Source organism: Bombina bombina, chromosome 1 (assembly GCF_027579735.1).
Source record: "Bombina bombina isolate aBomBom1 chromosome 1, aBomBom1.pri, whole genome shotgun sequence".
NCBI lineage: Eukaryota > Metazoa > Chordata > Amphibia > Anura > Bombinatoridae > Bombina > Bombina bombina.
In genome coordinates this window covers 291024491-291038799 of record NC_069499.1, presented here as the reverse complement: position 1 = coordinate 291038799, position 14309 = coordinate 291024491, and the positions used below count along the sequence as shown (strand labels likewise).

The 14309-nt window shown below is 38.4% G+C and overlaps 2 protein-coding genes across 2 annotated transcripts in view; one reads left to right on the top strand and one right to left on the bottom strand.

Moving 5' to 3' along the window:
- The window catches only part of LOC128645218 (protein mono-ADP-ribosyltransferase PARP14), a 285203-nt gene that overhangs the window by 100229 nt on the left and 170665 nt on the right, over positions 1-14309 (bottom strand). The gene's annotated exons all lie outside the window — the stretch shown is intronic.
- On the top strand, positions 1738-4045 carry LOC128645219 (putative nuclease HARBI1). Its single transcript, XM_053698044.1, has 4 exons — positions 1738-2618; positions 2902-2980; positions 3558-3859; positions 3949-4045. Exons 1-4 carry the CDS (start codon positions 1952-1954, stop codon positions 3951-3953), a joined length of 1053 nt encoding a protein of 350 aa, XP_053554019.1. The 5' UTR covers positions 1738-1951; the 3' UTR covers positions 3954-4045.

Sequence of the window (14309 nt, the reverse complement as noted above, 5' to 3'; positions counted from 1 at the left end):
AATATCTATGCTCCCAACACTTGCCAGATTCTGTTCTTGAGGAGAGTTCTGAAGCTAGTTGCAAAGCTCAAACAGGGTACGCTGATTTTTTTTTGGGGGGGGGGGACTTTAATATGGTTTGGGATCCTTCCATGGACAAAAAGGGGATTAAAGACTGCTCTCATGACCGCTCCACCAGCTCCCTGGCTACGGCATTTAGGTCACTTATGTCATTATATGGTCTATACGATGTATGGAGGGCCATGCACTATGGAGAAAGAGACATTCCTTCGATATTACTCATCGTTATATAACATTGATCATTATAAGAACACTACACAGACTACTAGATCCTACTTGTCCTCGCTACGACTTCCGACTCTTAATGACACTCAAAATCAATCCCTTTGCTCAGACAACTCAAAAGCTAGCAAAGCTCCAGGCCCAGATGGATTTAAGCGACAGTTTTATAAACTGTTAGCAGAGATAATTAGCCCTATACTTCTAAAAACTTTTAATGAATGGGCTAGGACTGAATTGGCTCTTGGAGAATTCTTGGAGGCTGAAATAGTAACGATCCTTAAACCTGGGAAGGACCCTCAGTTATGTCAGAATTACAGACCCATTTCACTTATTAATGCGGATGTAAAACTTTTTTAAAAAATACTTGCTAACAGACTTGCAACAGTAATCCCCACACTCATACATAAAGACCAGGTAGGATTTGTACCAGGTAGGGAGGGCCCAGACAACACCCGATGAATACTGGCAATTTTATATGATGCTAATAGGCGGAAGGTCCCGTTCTTGGCCCTGTTATTAGATGCCGAAAAGGCGTTTGACAGGGTCGGAGGGGACTTCTTATGGGAAGTCTTGAGGATATTTACTATTCCAAAGCAATATATCATAGCGGTACAAGCATTGTATTCTAATCCGACAGCAAGGGTTTGTGGGGTGGGCTTTAGCTCAGACTATTTCAAAATCACTAATGGAACTAGACAGGGGTGTCCTTTGTCTCCTCTTTTGTTTGCCCTGGCAATAGAGCCTCTGGCTCAGACTATCAGGGTGAATTCTGATATCTCTGGCATGCAGTTTGCACACTCCCAGCATAAGATAGCGCTGTTTGCGGATGACGTCACTCTTCTATTGACGAACCCAGAAGCCTCCATGAATGCAGTATTTGAGATCATAAATGCATATAGCCAACATAGGCCTCGCTTCCATTGAGTCGTAATTCAGTTTGCGTGCACTCGCAAACCGTTAAATATGCTGTCGAAAGCAATAGCGTTTAACGACTGTTTCCAATGGCGCGTTATACCTTAATATCGGCTTCCGGACTTCGGCTGCCGAAAAGATTTTCGCGTCCCATAGAAAGTAATAGAAGCCGTTAATCGATAAATTATACCAGGTTTCCATTGAAAGCGCTAACCGTTAATACACTGTCGGAGGCTGTTGATACATTGAGACATATTACCCCCAGCTCAACTAGGTGTAAAGGAGGAAAAAAGAGCTTTTTGAGGCCTGTTTCTCATTGAAATTGCAAATCACAAAAAAATTACATATAGAAATATAATTTTATCTAATAATAATCTTCTCCTACATGTATATATGTATGATAATTGTATATATATATTTGACCTATATAAATCATATAATTTTAATAATTACTTTTAACTGTTATGATAAAGGCTGATATATTTAAATTGAAAAATATAATAATTACATTCAGTGTCTTTGAATTTCCGATATTTAACTACATATATGTTGAAATTATAGTTCATATCAAAAATAAAAGTCATGAGTAAGTATATACTTTCAAACTGTTCATTAAATTAAGGATTAGATGAGATGAAGATAAGCCCTCCCCCCCATGTTATTCATTGCAATCACCAGTTTCACATATGTTAACAAGCAACACACAGCTATAAAAAAAAGACCACACCTAGCCTAACCTCAGAACAGATATTTCAAAATGCAGGGTGAGAGAGAAGCTGACAATGCTGAAGTTAGACAGCGTAGGCCTGACATCCCCAGAGTGAGGCTGGATATAGAAACCCTGAATGAGCAGCAGGTGTTTGAAAGTTTCAGGCTCAACAGGGAGAAAATATATCAGTTATATGCCCTGTTGCAAGATAGGCTGGAAAGCCAGGGCTATTCAAGCAGGGCTGTCCCTGGAATGACCAAACTACTAGGGGCACTTCATTTTTTGGCTTCTGGATCCTTTCAGGTGACAGGGGGCATTGTAACTGGGGTGCATAAGTCCACTCTTTCTAAGCATCTTTCAAAAGTTATTGATGGACTTTATGATAATTGCAGAAAATTTATTTTTTTCCCCACATCACCCAGAGGTTGGCGTGATGTTAAGAGGGACTTTTTTCTTTTAGGTGGCATACCCAATGTCCTTGGGGCCATTGACTGCACTCATATTGCCCTAAGACCCCCTGTGCGCAGGGAGATAATATTTAGAAATAGGAAACACTTCCACTCCTTAAATGTGCAGATTATATGTGATGCAAACATGCGCATATTAAATGTTGTGGCAGGGTTCCCAGGAAGTAGCCATGATGCCTACATCCTCAGGAATTCTGGTGTGTGGAGATTGTTTGAGACAAATCAAATGCCTGAAGGACATCTCCTCGGTAAGTGTTTATGTATATATTATGATGCCTTCATGTGTTCAATATTTTGACATTTTATTGTTTCATTGCTTTATAATCCTTTATGTATGTGTCTAAGGGGGTGAAATTGATTAAATAAATAAATTGTTAATCATTTAAAAGATATATATTAACTATGTCATAGTAAGACATATGCATAACATTATTTTATGTCATACATTGCTTTATGGAAAGATGTGTGTTTATCTATCTATCTATATCTATATATATATATATACTGTATATCTATGCATTCATATTTTAGCAGATTCTGCATATCCTCTTAAAAAATGGATTTGGACACCATTGAAAGAGAACCAGGTTGTTGGGCCTGCTGAATTAAGGTAAAATATATATTTATTTTCTGCTCATGTGTGTCAGAAATATTGATTGTGCCTTGCAAAATGCTCACTATAATCTGTAGAAAAGTAGGACCAGTACACACTTCATAGGAATGTCCCTTTAAATCACTCTTGGGTGAATGTAGGTGCAAACCTGGAGGACCTCCTTTTCCAAAGTCCCAGTAAATGTAATGAAATAGAACACACAGGTAGCACTCTATGTGGAGCAACAGCACCTTTATTGAGCAACGTTTCGGGGCTCCTGCCCCTTTATTAAGCTATATATCTGTGTTTGTGCACATACATTTGTTGCTTGATTATCTCGTGTGTGTGTGTATATATCACTATCACAGACATAACAATGTTGTACTGAGTGCCTTTAAAGGGACAGTCAAAATACAAATCATCTATTATCAGTGAAGCATTTATAAATCTCTCTGCTTGAATATAAATATATTTATATATATATAAAATGGTTTAAAGATTTATAAGATCAAACCAGGAATGTAGTTAGCTCATTAGTATTTGATTTGTCTTCACATTATATATTATAATCATATTTCTTGTTCTTTTAATACAGATATAATGAAGCACATATCCGAACACGTGCTATAATAGAACGACTGTTTGGTGTTCTAAAAATGCGCTTTCGCTGCCTGGACAGATCAGGGGGGGATCTCCAATTCAGTCCGGAAAAAGCTATTAAAATCATAGTGGCATGTTGCTGTCTACACAACATGGCACAGGAGCATGGGATGTTGAACGACTTACTTCCAACACCACAGCCCCCAGGTGAAATCTTTGAGCCTGATGTAATTAATCATCCCCAACCCCTCAATGCCCATTTGGAGAGATCTGCAACTATTCAAGAATTCTTTTCAGGTATTTTTATAGTATTGTAATGAGACCTTTTAGTTATTTATGATTATGTTTTTTAATAATACACATTTGTTTCTTTTAATGTTTTACAGATTGAAGATTCTCAGAAATGGAATACCACTCCCCTCCCTCTCTCCTCATCCCTATATTTACCACATTTTCCCTAAATAAATGTATACTTTACTCAAATATAGTCATGGTGAATGTTTCTTTATTTCCAGCTATGTACTAATCAATGCATTCATCTTATGATTTATGTATAACATAATTATCTAAAATATCATTTTAATTATATTCCAAATATTACTTTGTTCTCTTGGTATAATTATTTAAAGAGCAGCTATGCACTCCTGGTTAATAAAAATGAGTACATGGGTGAACCAATGACAGACAGGATATATACTGTATGTTGGCAATAATAAACAGCTCCAACATAGGTTCTATGCTGCTCCTGATCTTACCTAAATAAAACTATAATCAAAGGATACTAAGAATATTAAGAAATATAAAGAATATAAATATATTAGATTTGCTTTTAAATATATATGTTTTAGCAAAATAATGGAATTTATGTCACTTTAAAAAAAAAAGGAAGAGTGTGTTCACAATAAAACATTAATGAACCAGATAAATCATTCAATTCCAATCAACTTACATATGTACTCATAATCAATTTAATTCTTTTATGTTTCTTATTTCAATCATGTATTTAAGTTTAGGAGCCATTCCATTTAATGTTCATCACCTGTGGTGCACTTGCTGATTGTTGCCTACATTTAGACAACAATCATCAAGCGCTCCCCATGTGCAGATTCAAAATGGGTAGATTCCTAAGCTAACATTCCTGTTTTAGTAAATTACAGATGATATTGAAGTTAAATAGATTATAGGATTACATATTTAAGTATATAAATACTGCATGCTCTAATTCCTGAGTTTTATTTTGAATAGGCTATCCCTTTAAGAAATATATCAGATGCTCATTTCAAAGAGACAAATCCAGATATAATATAATCCTTAAAATAAAGATACATTATCAATACATACAATCCCCTGAGATTGCACACTTGAATGGCATGGTTACCTCATAGAAAATAATATAGAAAAATAAGTCAAAGGAAATAATTTTTTTATCATGAAGATGAGTTTTATTATTACAGATTTACCCTCATTCAAATGTAATTTTCAATGTGAAAATCATATTTATTCAATACAAAACGATGACACATTAAAGTTATAATGTGTCATAGTACTAATATTTATAAAATATATGTAATGTCATGTCTGCTAAAGCAGATAATACATTTGCAATATTTAGACTATTAACCAAAATACATAAGTGCTTAATATTACATACTTCAAGAGATATGAAGTATTGTCTTTAACATGGAGTTATTGAAACAATTTAAAAGTGCATTGTGCATTGGTCCCAGGGAGAGTCTGTGTCTGTTCATATGATGTCAATTAAAATGTATTAATCACCTCTATATCATGGCAATCACATATATGTTGTGTATACACCAGTGCTTAAATATCATAAAGATACATTTATCTAATTATTCTAAATATTGAATAATAATCTTGACAAAAAGGAGTGCATTAGTCATGATAGGTATATATTTCAGATATTACATTCCACATAGGACTATAAGAATGAATGCAAGGTATTTGGCCATATCAACAGGAAGGAGTATTTACTTTCCAACTCTTCTATAACTGTATAACCCTTATTAGCTTCATCTGAAGGAGCAAACAACATATGCTTGTGGAATATAAATCATAACATTTACACATGTCACGTTGACTAATGTTAGATAGCATATACTGTATAAATTTCAGACACGTATCCCCAAGTATTCTTAAACGGCATAATATGATATCCTCAATAAAAGGACACATTAATTTATCAACAATGTACACCTGCATATTAATTGACATCATGTGAAATAAAAATGAATAAAGCTGTTCATTTTTAGCAGATAAACAGCTATTAGAATAATATTAAGATATATGTTCAAATTTGGATTAGAAAAATGGATGCATATTTATGAGATGAAAATCGCACTTAAACAAGTGCTTTAGTGCAAAAATTAGATATGATATATCTTGGGTGGAAAAAAAAGAATATTAATTAATTCTTGCGGCAGGATTTTGACTTTGGAGGAGAGGTACTTAGGGGGGCAGTGTGGCGTCTTGTGCGACGCCCACCAGCTGAATGTGAGGCTAATAACCGGGATTCAGGGTCCTGCAGGGAGATGACAGAGGATGCAAGGGAGGATGGAGTTTGGGGCCTATCCGCGAGCCTCTCCACTGCCTCTGCCAGGCGGACGAGTGAGGCATTATGGATGTCCATTTGGCTCTGTATCCTTCTCAAATCCTGCTGCTGCTGGAGCCTGGACAGCCTAAGCTCTCTATGTATGAGCCTCAGTAGATCATCCTGCTGGGACTGTGCCGGACCCTGTTGTACATTTGGTGTCTCAGGAACTAATAATTGGCTGGTTCCAGGGCTGTCTCTCCGTATTGGTGACTGTGAGGTTGTCTGTGATGGCACTGTTGGCAATACATTGGTGGGTGCAGTGGGTGGTGGTGTGGATTCCTGTTGTGCCATAGGAGTGGGAGGCATATAGTACAGATGATGCAGATCTGTATGCTGCTGTGGTGGGTGCATCATCTGCTGCTGAGGATAATGATGTCGTGGTGGGTGCATCATCTGTTGCTGAGGAGGATGTTGTGGTGGGTGCATCATCTGCTGCTGAGGAGGATGTTGTGGGGGGTGCATCATCTGCTGCTGAGGAGGATGTTGTGGGGGGTGCATCATCTGCTGCGGTGGGTGCAGCTGTGGGGGCTGTGCCATTTGTTGCTGCGAAGTATGCATGAACTGCCATTGTTGAGGAGGATGAGTCTGCTGGGGTTCAGAACCCAAAACATGAAATGTTGTCTCCGAAGTAGATGGAGAAGGGCATGATACATCCTCCACCTCATATGCCCTAGGCTGCTGCATATCATCTTCTAAGAGGCTGATATAGGAGGTAGTGTCACCATAGATATCCTCATCCTCCTCAGTGAATGTAGGAACATCCTGCTGTGGTGTTGGTGCAGCTTCATACTCCTCCTGTTCGGAACCTACAAATAAATATACGGTATGTTTACATTATCTATCTAATAGAATATATTACTTTGTAGCATAACAATACAGACTATTATATTCCATATTTATGTGTATATATGTACACACACACATACACACACACACACACACACACACACACACACACACATACACACACACACACACACACACACACACATATAGTGTGTTTGGGATAAAATCCAAGCATATATGATCATAACTGAGGAATCTTTATAGACTGTGTCTTAAAGGAACATTGTTAAAGGGACACTGTACCCAAATATTTTCTTTTGTGCTTCAGATAGAGCATGCAATTTTAATCAAGTTTCGGATTTACTCCTATTTTCAAATGTTCTTTATTCTCTTGGTATCTTTATTTGAAATTCAATAATGTAAGTTTAGATGATGGCCCATTTTTGGTGAACAACCTAGGTTGTCCTTGCTGATTGGTGGATAAATGCATCCACCAATCAAAAACTGCTGTCCAGAGTTCCGAACTTAGAAAAAAGCTTAGATGCCTTCTTTTTCATATAAAGATAGCAAGAGAACGAAGAGAAATTGATTATAGTAGTAAATTAGAAAGTTGATTAAAATTGCATGCTGCATCTGATTCACAAAATAATAAAAATGGGTACAGTGTCCCTTTAAGGACAATGACACATGATTTATATGAAATTCTTAATATTCTTGGATATTATATTATCAATATTCTTGCTTGTCGGAGCAGATATACAATACAGAGTGCTTGCTGAACATATTAAATACAACTATGTATATTTAGATTCATAGCTAAACACAGATGGGTATTTATGATATACAACATATATACATCACATATATGGTTATATTTAATATTGAATATTCACCTTCATACACCTCTTCAGGTGGCACAGAGGTGTCCATTGTCCCCTTACATCCGTGAACAGATTCATCCGAGATGACATTGGACAGCATCTCCTCCCATGACCTTAGGTGTATTCTCTTGCTAGGACCACCACCGGTCCCACGTGCATATTTGGCCTGCTGTGCCAGCTTAGCTTTGGTTTCCCTCCTGCAGTCATGATAGCGGTGTTTAATGCTGGCAGTAGAACGATTACGTCCTAAGCAGCTGACTGCCACTCGAATCTCCTCCCACAGCTTATTCCGGACAGCCGGCCTCAGGTTAGGGTTCTCCAGCTGAGCTGCCCTCTCCAAGTATGCCTCAACAAGAGCCTCCTTCTCCTCCTCAGAGTACCTCTCCTCTCTAAGCCTGCCCTTCACACCTGAAGGGCCAGCAGACACAGACTCTCCCTCCTGTGACTGGGGACTAGCCCTCTCTACCTCCTCTGTCCCTGCAGGCTGTGACAGGCTACCACCAGCCCCACCCCCAGTTGCCACAGTCTGCCCCACTTTCCCTTTTCTTTTTGTGCCTAGCTGAGGCTGACTCCTCCTCACTCCTCCCACCTCCATTCCTCTTCCACCCTCTCTCCTTCCCTCCTCTGCCAGGGTTTGAGGAAGGACAAATCCTCCACCCAAACCTCGGCCCCTATTCCTGCCCATACTACTCCCTACTTCCCCCCTCCCCCTCCCTCTATCCACCCTCACCACTGCCCTCCCCCTAGCCACCCCCTTCCCAACTCCACTAGGCCTATCCATCCCTTTCTCCTTCCTCCCTAACTCTAACCTAACACTAAAGTCCCTAGCTTACCTAACTACACTAATTCACCTAACTAAACCCTAAATTAAATAGCCCCAAAACTAACTACCTAACCTATCTAGACCCTAACTATCTCTATTCTATATCCCTCAAAAAAAAAAAATTGTGGGGGTGAAAATAAACAAAGGGATGTTAATGAAAAAGGAAAAACTAAGGAGGATTAGAACAAAATTATAGAAAAATAATAAGGGATGCAAATGAAGAAAGGGGTGAGCTATATAGTCAAATGAACCAAAAAATATGGGATCTAAAAAAAAAAAAATAGGATGGGAAAAATATATATATAAAAAAACAAGTTATATAGTGAGGAAGGGAAGGGTAGTCAAAGGGGGGATGGGAAGTGGAATAAGGGGATTAATGAAAGGAGTAATAAAGGAAGATGGGGATATGGGGGTTAATGAAAAAAAAAAATGTGAATGTGTTTGTATCAAATAAAAGTGTGTATGTGTGTGTGTGTGTGTGTGTATTTGTGTGTATAAACTAATGTGTGTTAATTAACTAATGTATGGATGTGTGTGTGTGTTCCTAATATTATATGAGGCCTACAATAAGAATATATGAAAATCAAATATCAAACTCTCCACTAACTCTCAAAAACCCAAAACTCCTACCAACGCAACTAGCTCCCGTGTCTTTCTCTCTAGAGGCGATCACAGGTAAAGAGCGCAGGCGCAAACCGTTATTCTTATAGACAGAGGTCGGGTTACCATGGCAATGCACTTGTTATGGCGCGCTTTTCGACAAATCCGACATCGGTTGGCAACGCAAACTTACGTACAGCCGAAAAGAGCGACTGCGCGCAACACGCTAATCTTTTCAATGGAAACCTGGTACTAAAATGGAGCCGTAAATTACTTTTAGCTGTCGTCCGCTTCGGTAGCTTACGGCTCCATTTTTAACGACTCAATGGAAGCGAGGCCATAGTATGTATAAACTTAATCTCACTAAAACGGAAGTATTGTGCTTTCATGTTCCCCCTCAGAATCTTGTCACACTGCAACATAAATACCCTTTTCAGTGGTCCCACAATTTAATTAAACATTTGTATGTCTTTTTGAGCCTGGACCTGAGCACAGTCATCTCAGCAAATTTCACTGATCGACTAGTGGAATTCAAAGCAATTTTACAGGGATGGGAATGCAGAGAGCTCTCTTGGACGGGTAGGATAGCTCCAGTCAAAATGGCATTATTGCCCAAACTTACCTACCTGTTCCGGTTCATACCTTATACTGTTCCCAGACCTATCTTAAATAAACTTCAAAGTATGATCTCATCTTATGTATGGATGGTCAAGAGACGCGTATTAACGCAATCATTATGCAAAAACCTATTGATAGAGGAGGACTATATTATCCAAGCATTGTGTCTTATTATGATGCAGCTAGACTCTCTCAGCTGATGGGCTGGTCTATGCCGGCGACCAGCCTTCCATTGGCAGGAAGTAGAACAATATTGGCTACCTAAAGGGATGGTGTTGTCTGAACTACCATGGATCCCTCCTTACCTAATAGCTAGATTGCATATCACTCATCCCATACTTTTGGATGCCCTGAAACATTGGGACTCAAAAAGAGCGCTACCGGGCTTGGCCCCACACCTTATACCTATGTTTAGGGTGAGGACTAGCCTTATTTCTCTGTCCGAAACACATATCCCAAAATGGGCTGCAGCGGCTGATTTCCCGGTTGCAGAACTGTATAGAGACAATAAGTTATTGGATTTTACAACCGCAAAGGAGTTGTTTGCGTTACCAGACTCTTTACACTTTGAAAACCTTTGAGTTGTTAGTCTTTTGTCATCATGGGGACTGAAGGCACATAGCCCTAGACCACAAACCCATTGGGAAAACAGATGGTTGTTGGGCAGACCTCTTAGGGGCTCCCTTTCCTTTCATTACCATATCTTAATTACCTCTCCTGTACCTACCAAACACAATCGTTTAGCCTGAGAAAGAGAACTGCATGCCATCTCTGATGCAACTACGTGGTTCAGGGAGCTGGTGGCTGCTAAAACGATCCTTCACTGGGCAACTTTGTGGGAGTTATACTATAAAATCACTGTGCACTGGCATCTTGTCCCTACTGTATTATATAGGTATTATAAGTCCTCCCCCATGTATTGAAGGGACTGTGGGAGACTGGGCTCACCAATACACATTTGGTGGGAATGCCCTAAGATTAGAGGCATATGGAGATCAGTTTTCAACATACTTCATTCCCTAAATATCAGCGTGTCTATGGGGCCAACACTGGGACTCCTTCACCATGGGACTTCAAGACTTACAATTATAGACAGAACCTTACTGATCTACTTATTAATGGTCACAAAGAGACTGGAAACAGCCGACAGCCCCTTCTCTATCTAAAATTATAGATATTGTTGAGTTTATCAGAGACATGGAAATCTACACATCCAAACTTACAGGCAACTTAGAGCTTTATCATAACATCTGGCGAGTGTGGGACTCTTATAGAAAGTTGGCTTAGCTGACTTGGTGGTAAGAATCCCTCTTTCCATCCATTGGGTACGGAGTGTAACTTTATCTGGTCCTGTACCTGGGCAATCACTGTACGGTCAAAACATGTTACTCAGGCCATTCAAGACTTAAAATTCCCTTCCCCTACATTCATGATTTTTTTTTTTCTCCCCCTTCTATAGTGTATATGACATGCATAAGGAGGTTGTGACTGATGGTGGATGAGGCAATACTCTCTATTATCACTGTTTGACCACGCTGAAGCATTAATATATTATATTGTTAAGTATTGATTGTTTTATTGTTATGGTTATCACACTCATAGTATGCCTGTATCTGCCTGTATCAGTTGGTCCATAAAGGGCCAGTGTATTAGCCATTGTTGAATTAGATTTTTCTGACTAGTATAGTAAAACATGAGTTGCCTTAATGTATCTGACCACGATATTTTACACATTTATTGTGCAATATATGACTGATTGTATACCTTTGTACACATGAAATCAGTGCCATATTGTCAGTTGCACTTGTATATTATTGGTCGTATTTATTTATGCTATTATTGTACGGATCTCAATAAAAGATTATTTTAAAAAAAAATAATATATATATATCATGTGGATGTGGGTTGTGATACAGTTATCAGTATGAATATAGTGGTTGGATTTTTATAACACAGTATGGTATAGAAATAGATTTAAGGAAAAAAAAAGTAATAGATAAAAGCAGAGAATGATATCTGTAGAAACAATGGACTCGTTATGCTGCCAAAGTGTTTCATTGTTCAGGCGAGATCATACTCATAATTCATTGAGGCTCACTTCCACTATCTGTTCTGCGTGATTATTAGTGGGCATTCCTACCATTAAAAAATACAGCTGTATTAAGTGGCACAATTCATGATGTCTCACACAGCAAACAAGGACTGCTACAAACACAGAAAAACAACAAACTGCAACACTTAAAAAACATGTTTGCAAAACAAGTTCTGTAACTAGGTGTAATTTTAAAAAATGTCCATGTCTGTTTTGTTATGTTAACGTATTCTCCCTTAGTAAAATGGTATTTGTATTGGTGGTCTGGCAAATTTGAAAAAATAGAACTTCTATGTTGGGCATCTTAGTGTTATCAATGCATGTTTTTTCACCTAAACCGTTACTTAACATGAATTCATGATTCCATGGGTCTCACTATTACAAAGGTGGAGAGGTTATCACCAGTGTTCCCTCTATGCCCACATCTTTGTGAATGGTGCAGCAGTGAGTTAATTAGGGAACCCCATTCTGCAGTTTGGAAACACTATGGTTCCCTTATTAACTGTTTCAGTGCTGGGCTGCTCACAAAATGTGGCCTTAGAGAGAACACTGGCTGTCACATATTTATTGTTATTTTAATGGTGTTGAACTTTTTTTCTTTTTTGACCATGTTAATGTGGACTTTCTTCTAAAGTGTATTGCTTTATTTTCAGTAATGTTTTTAATTATTTTTTGTAATTCTGGTATCCCATGATTTCAATGGAGCTGATCTCGCCAAAGAAAAATCTGATGAGGGATGGATACAAATCTCTGAGTTGTGACAAGTTTAAATTCCCCCCCCCCCAGATATTAGATTAATAAAAACTCATTTGATAAACTAAGTAATTGATAACAACTAACAGACGGCTAGATTTAGAGTTTTGCGGCCAAAGGGGTGCATTAGCTACGCATGTTTTTTTCCCTCCGCACCTTTTAAATAATGCTGGTATTGAGAGTTCTCTGAAGGTCTGCGTTAGGCCCCAAAAAGGGAGAGTAGAGGCATATTTACTGCCACTTCAACCCTCAATACCAGCGTTGCTTACGGTAGTGGCTAGCTGGAAAAATGTGCTTATGCACGATATCCCCATAGGAAACAATGGGGCAGTTTGGGCTGAAAAAAACCTAACACCTGCAAAAAAACAGCGTTCAGCTCCTAACGCAGCCCCATTGTTTCCTATGGGGAAACACTTTCTAAGTCTGCACCTAACACCCTAACAAGTACCCCGAGTCTAAACACCCCAACCTTATACTTATTAACCCCTAATCTTCTGCCCCCGCTATCGCTGACACCTGCATTATATTATTAACCCCTAATCTTCCGCTCCGTACACCGCCGCAACCTACATTATCCCTATGAACCCCTAATCTGCTGCCCCTAACATCGCCGACACCTACATAATATTTATTAACCCCTAATCTGCCCCCCCCAACATCGCCGCTACCTTACCTACACTTATTAACCCCTAATCTGCCGACCGGACCTCACCGCCACTCTAATAAATGTATTAACCCCTAAACCGCCTCACTCCCGCCTCAAAAACCCTATAATAAATAGTATTAACCCCTAATCTGCCCTCCCTAACATCGGCGACACCTAACTTCAAGTATTAACCCCTAATCTGCCTACCGGACCTCGCCGCTACTCTAATAAATGTATTAACCCCTAAAGCTAAGTCTAACCCTAACCCTTACACCCCCCTAAATTAAATATAATTTTATTCTAACGAAATAAATTAACTCTTATTAAATAAAGTATTCCTATTTAAAGCTAAATACTTACCTGTGAAATAAACCCTAATATAGCTACAATATAACGAATAATTATATTGTAGCTATTTTAGAATTTATATTTATTTTACAGGCAACTTTGTATTTATTTTAACTAGGTACAATAGCTATTAAATAGTTATTAACTATTTAATAGCTACCTAGTTAAAATAATTACAAAATTACCTCTAAAATAAAACCTAACCTAAGTTACAATTAAACCTAACACTACACTATCAATAAATAAATTAAATCAATTACATACAATTAAATAAACTAAACTAAATTACAAAAAAACAAACACTAAATTACAAAAAATAAAAAAAGATTGCAAGAATTTTAAGCTAATTACACCTACTCTAAGCCCCCTAATAAAATAACAAAGCCCCCCAAAATAAAAGAATTCCCTACCCGGGGGGAACTTCCGGGAGGCGGCCATGATAGGTCGCACAACACTACTCTGCTCCAGTCTTCTAAACAAATTTGCTTGCTATTAGACTCCAGACAGCACATCTATCTGCCACATAGCAAGAATTTTGAAAGTTTAAAGATCCTACACCAGATGAGCCTAGTGATGTTGAGATTAACAA

Coding starts and splice junctions, on each gene's coding strand:
- LOC128645219 (XM_053698044.1), top strand. CDS start 1,952: ATGCAGGGTGAGAGAGAAGCTGACAATGCTGAAGTTAGACAGCGTAGG. Junction 2,619..2,901: donor GCCTGAAGGACATCTCCTCG/GTAAGTGTTTAT, acceptor TTCATATTTTAG/CAGATTCTGCATATCCTCTT. Junction 2,981..3,557: donor GTTGGGCCTGCTGAATTAAG/GTAAAATATATA, acceptor CTTTTAATACAG/ATATAATGAAGCACATATCC.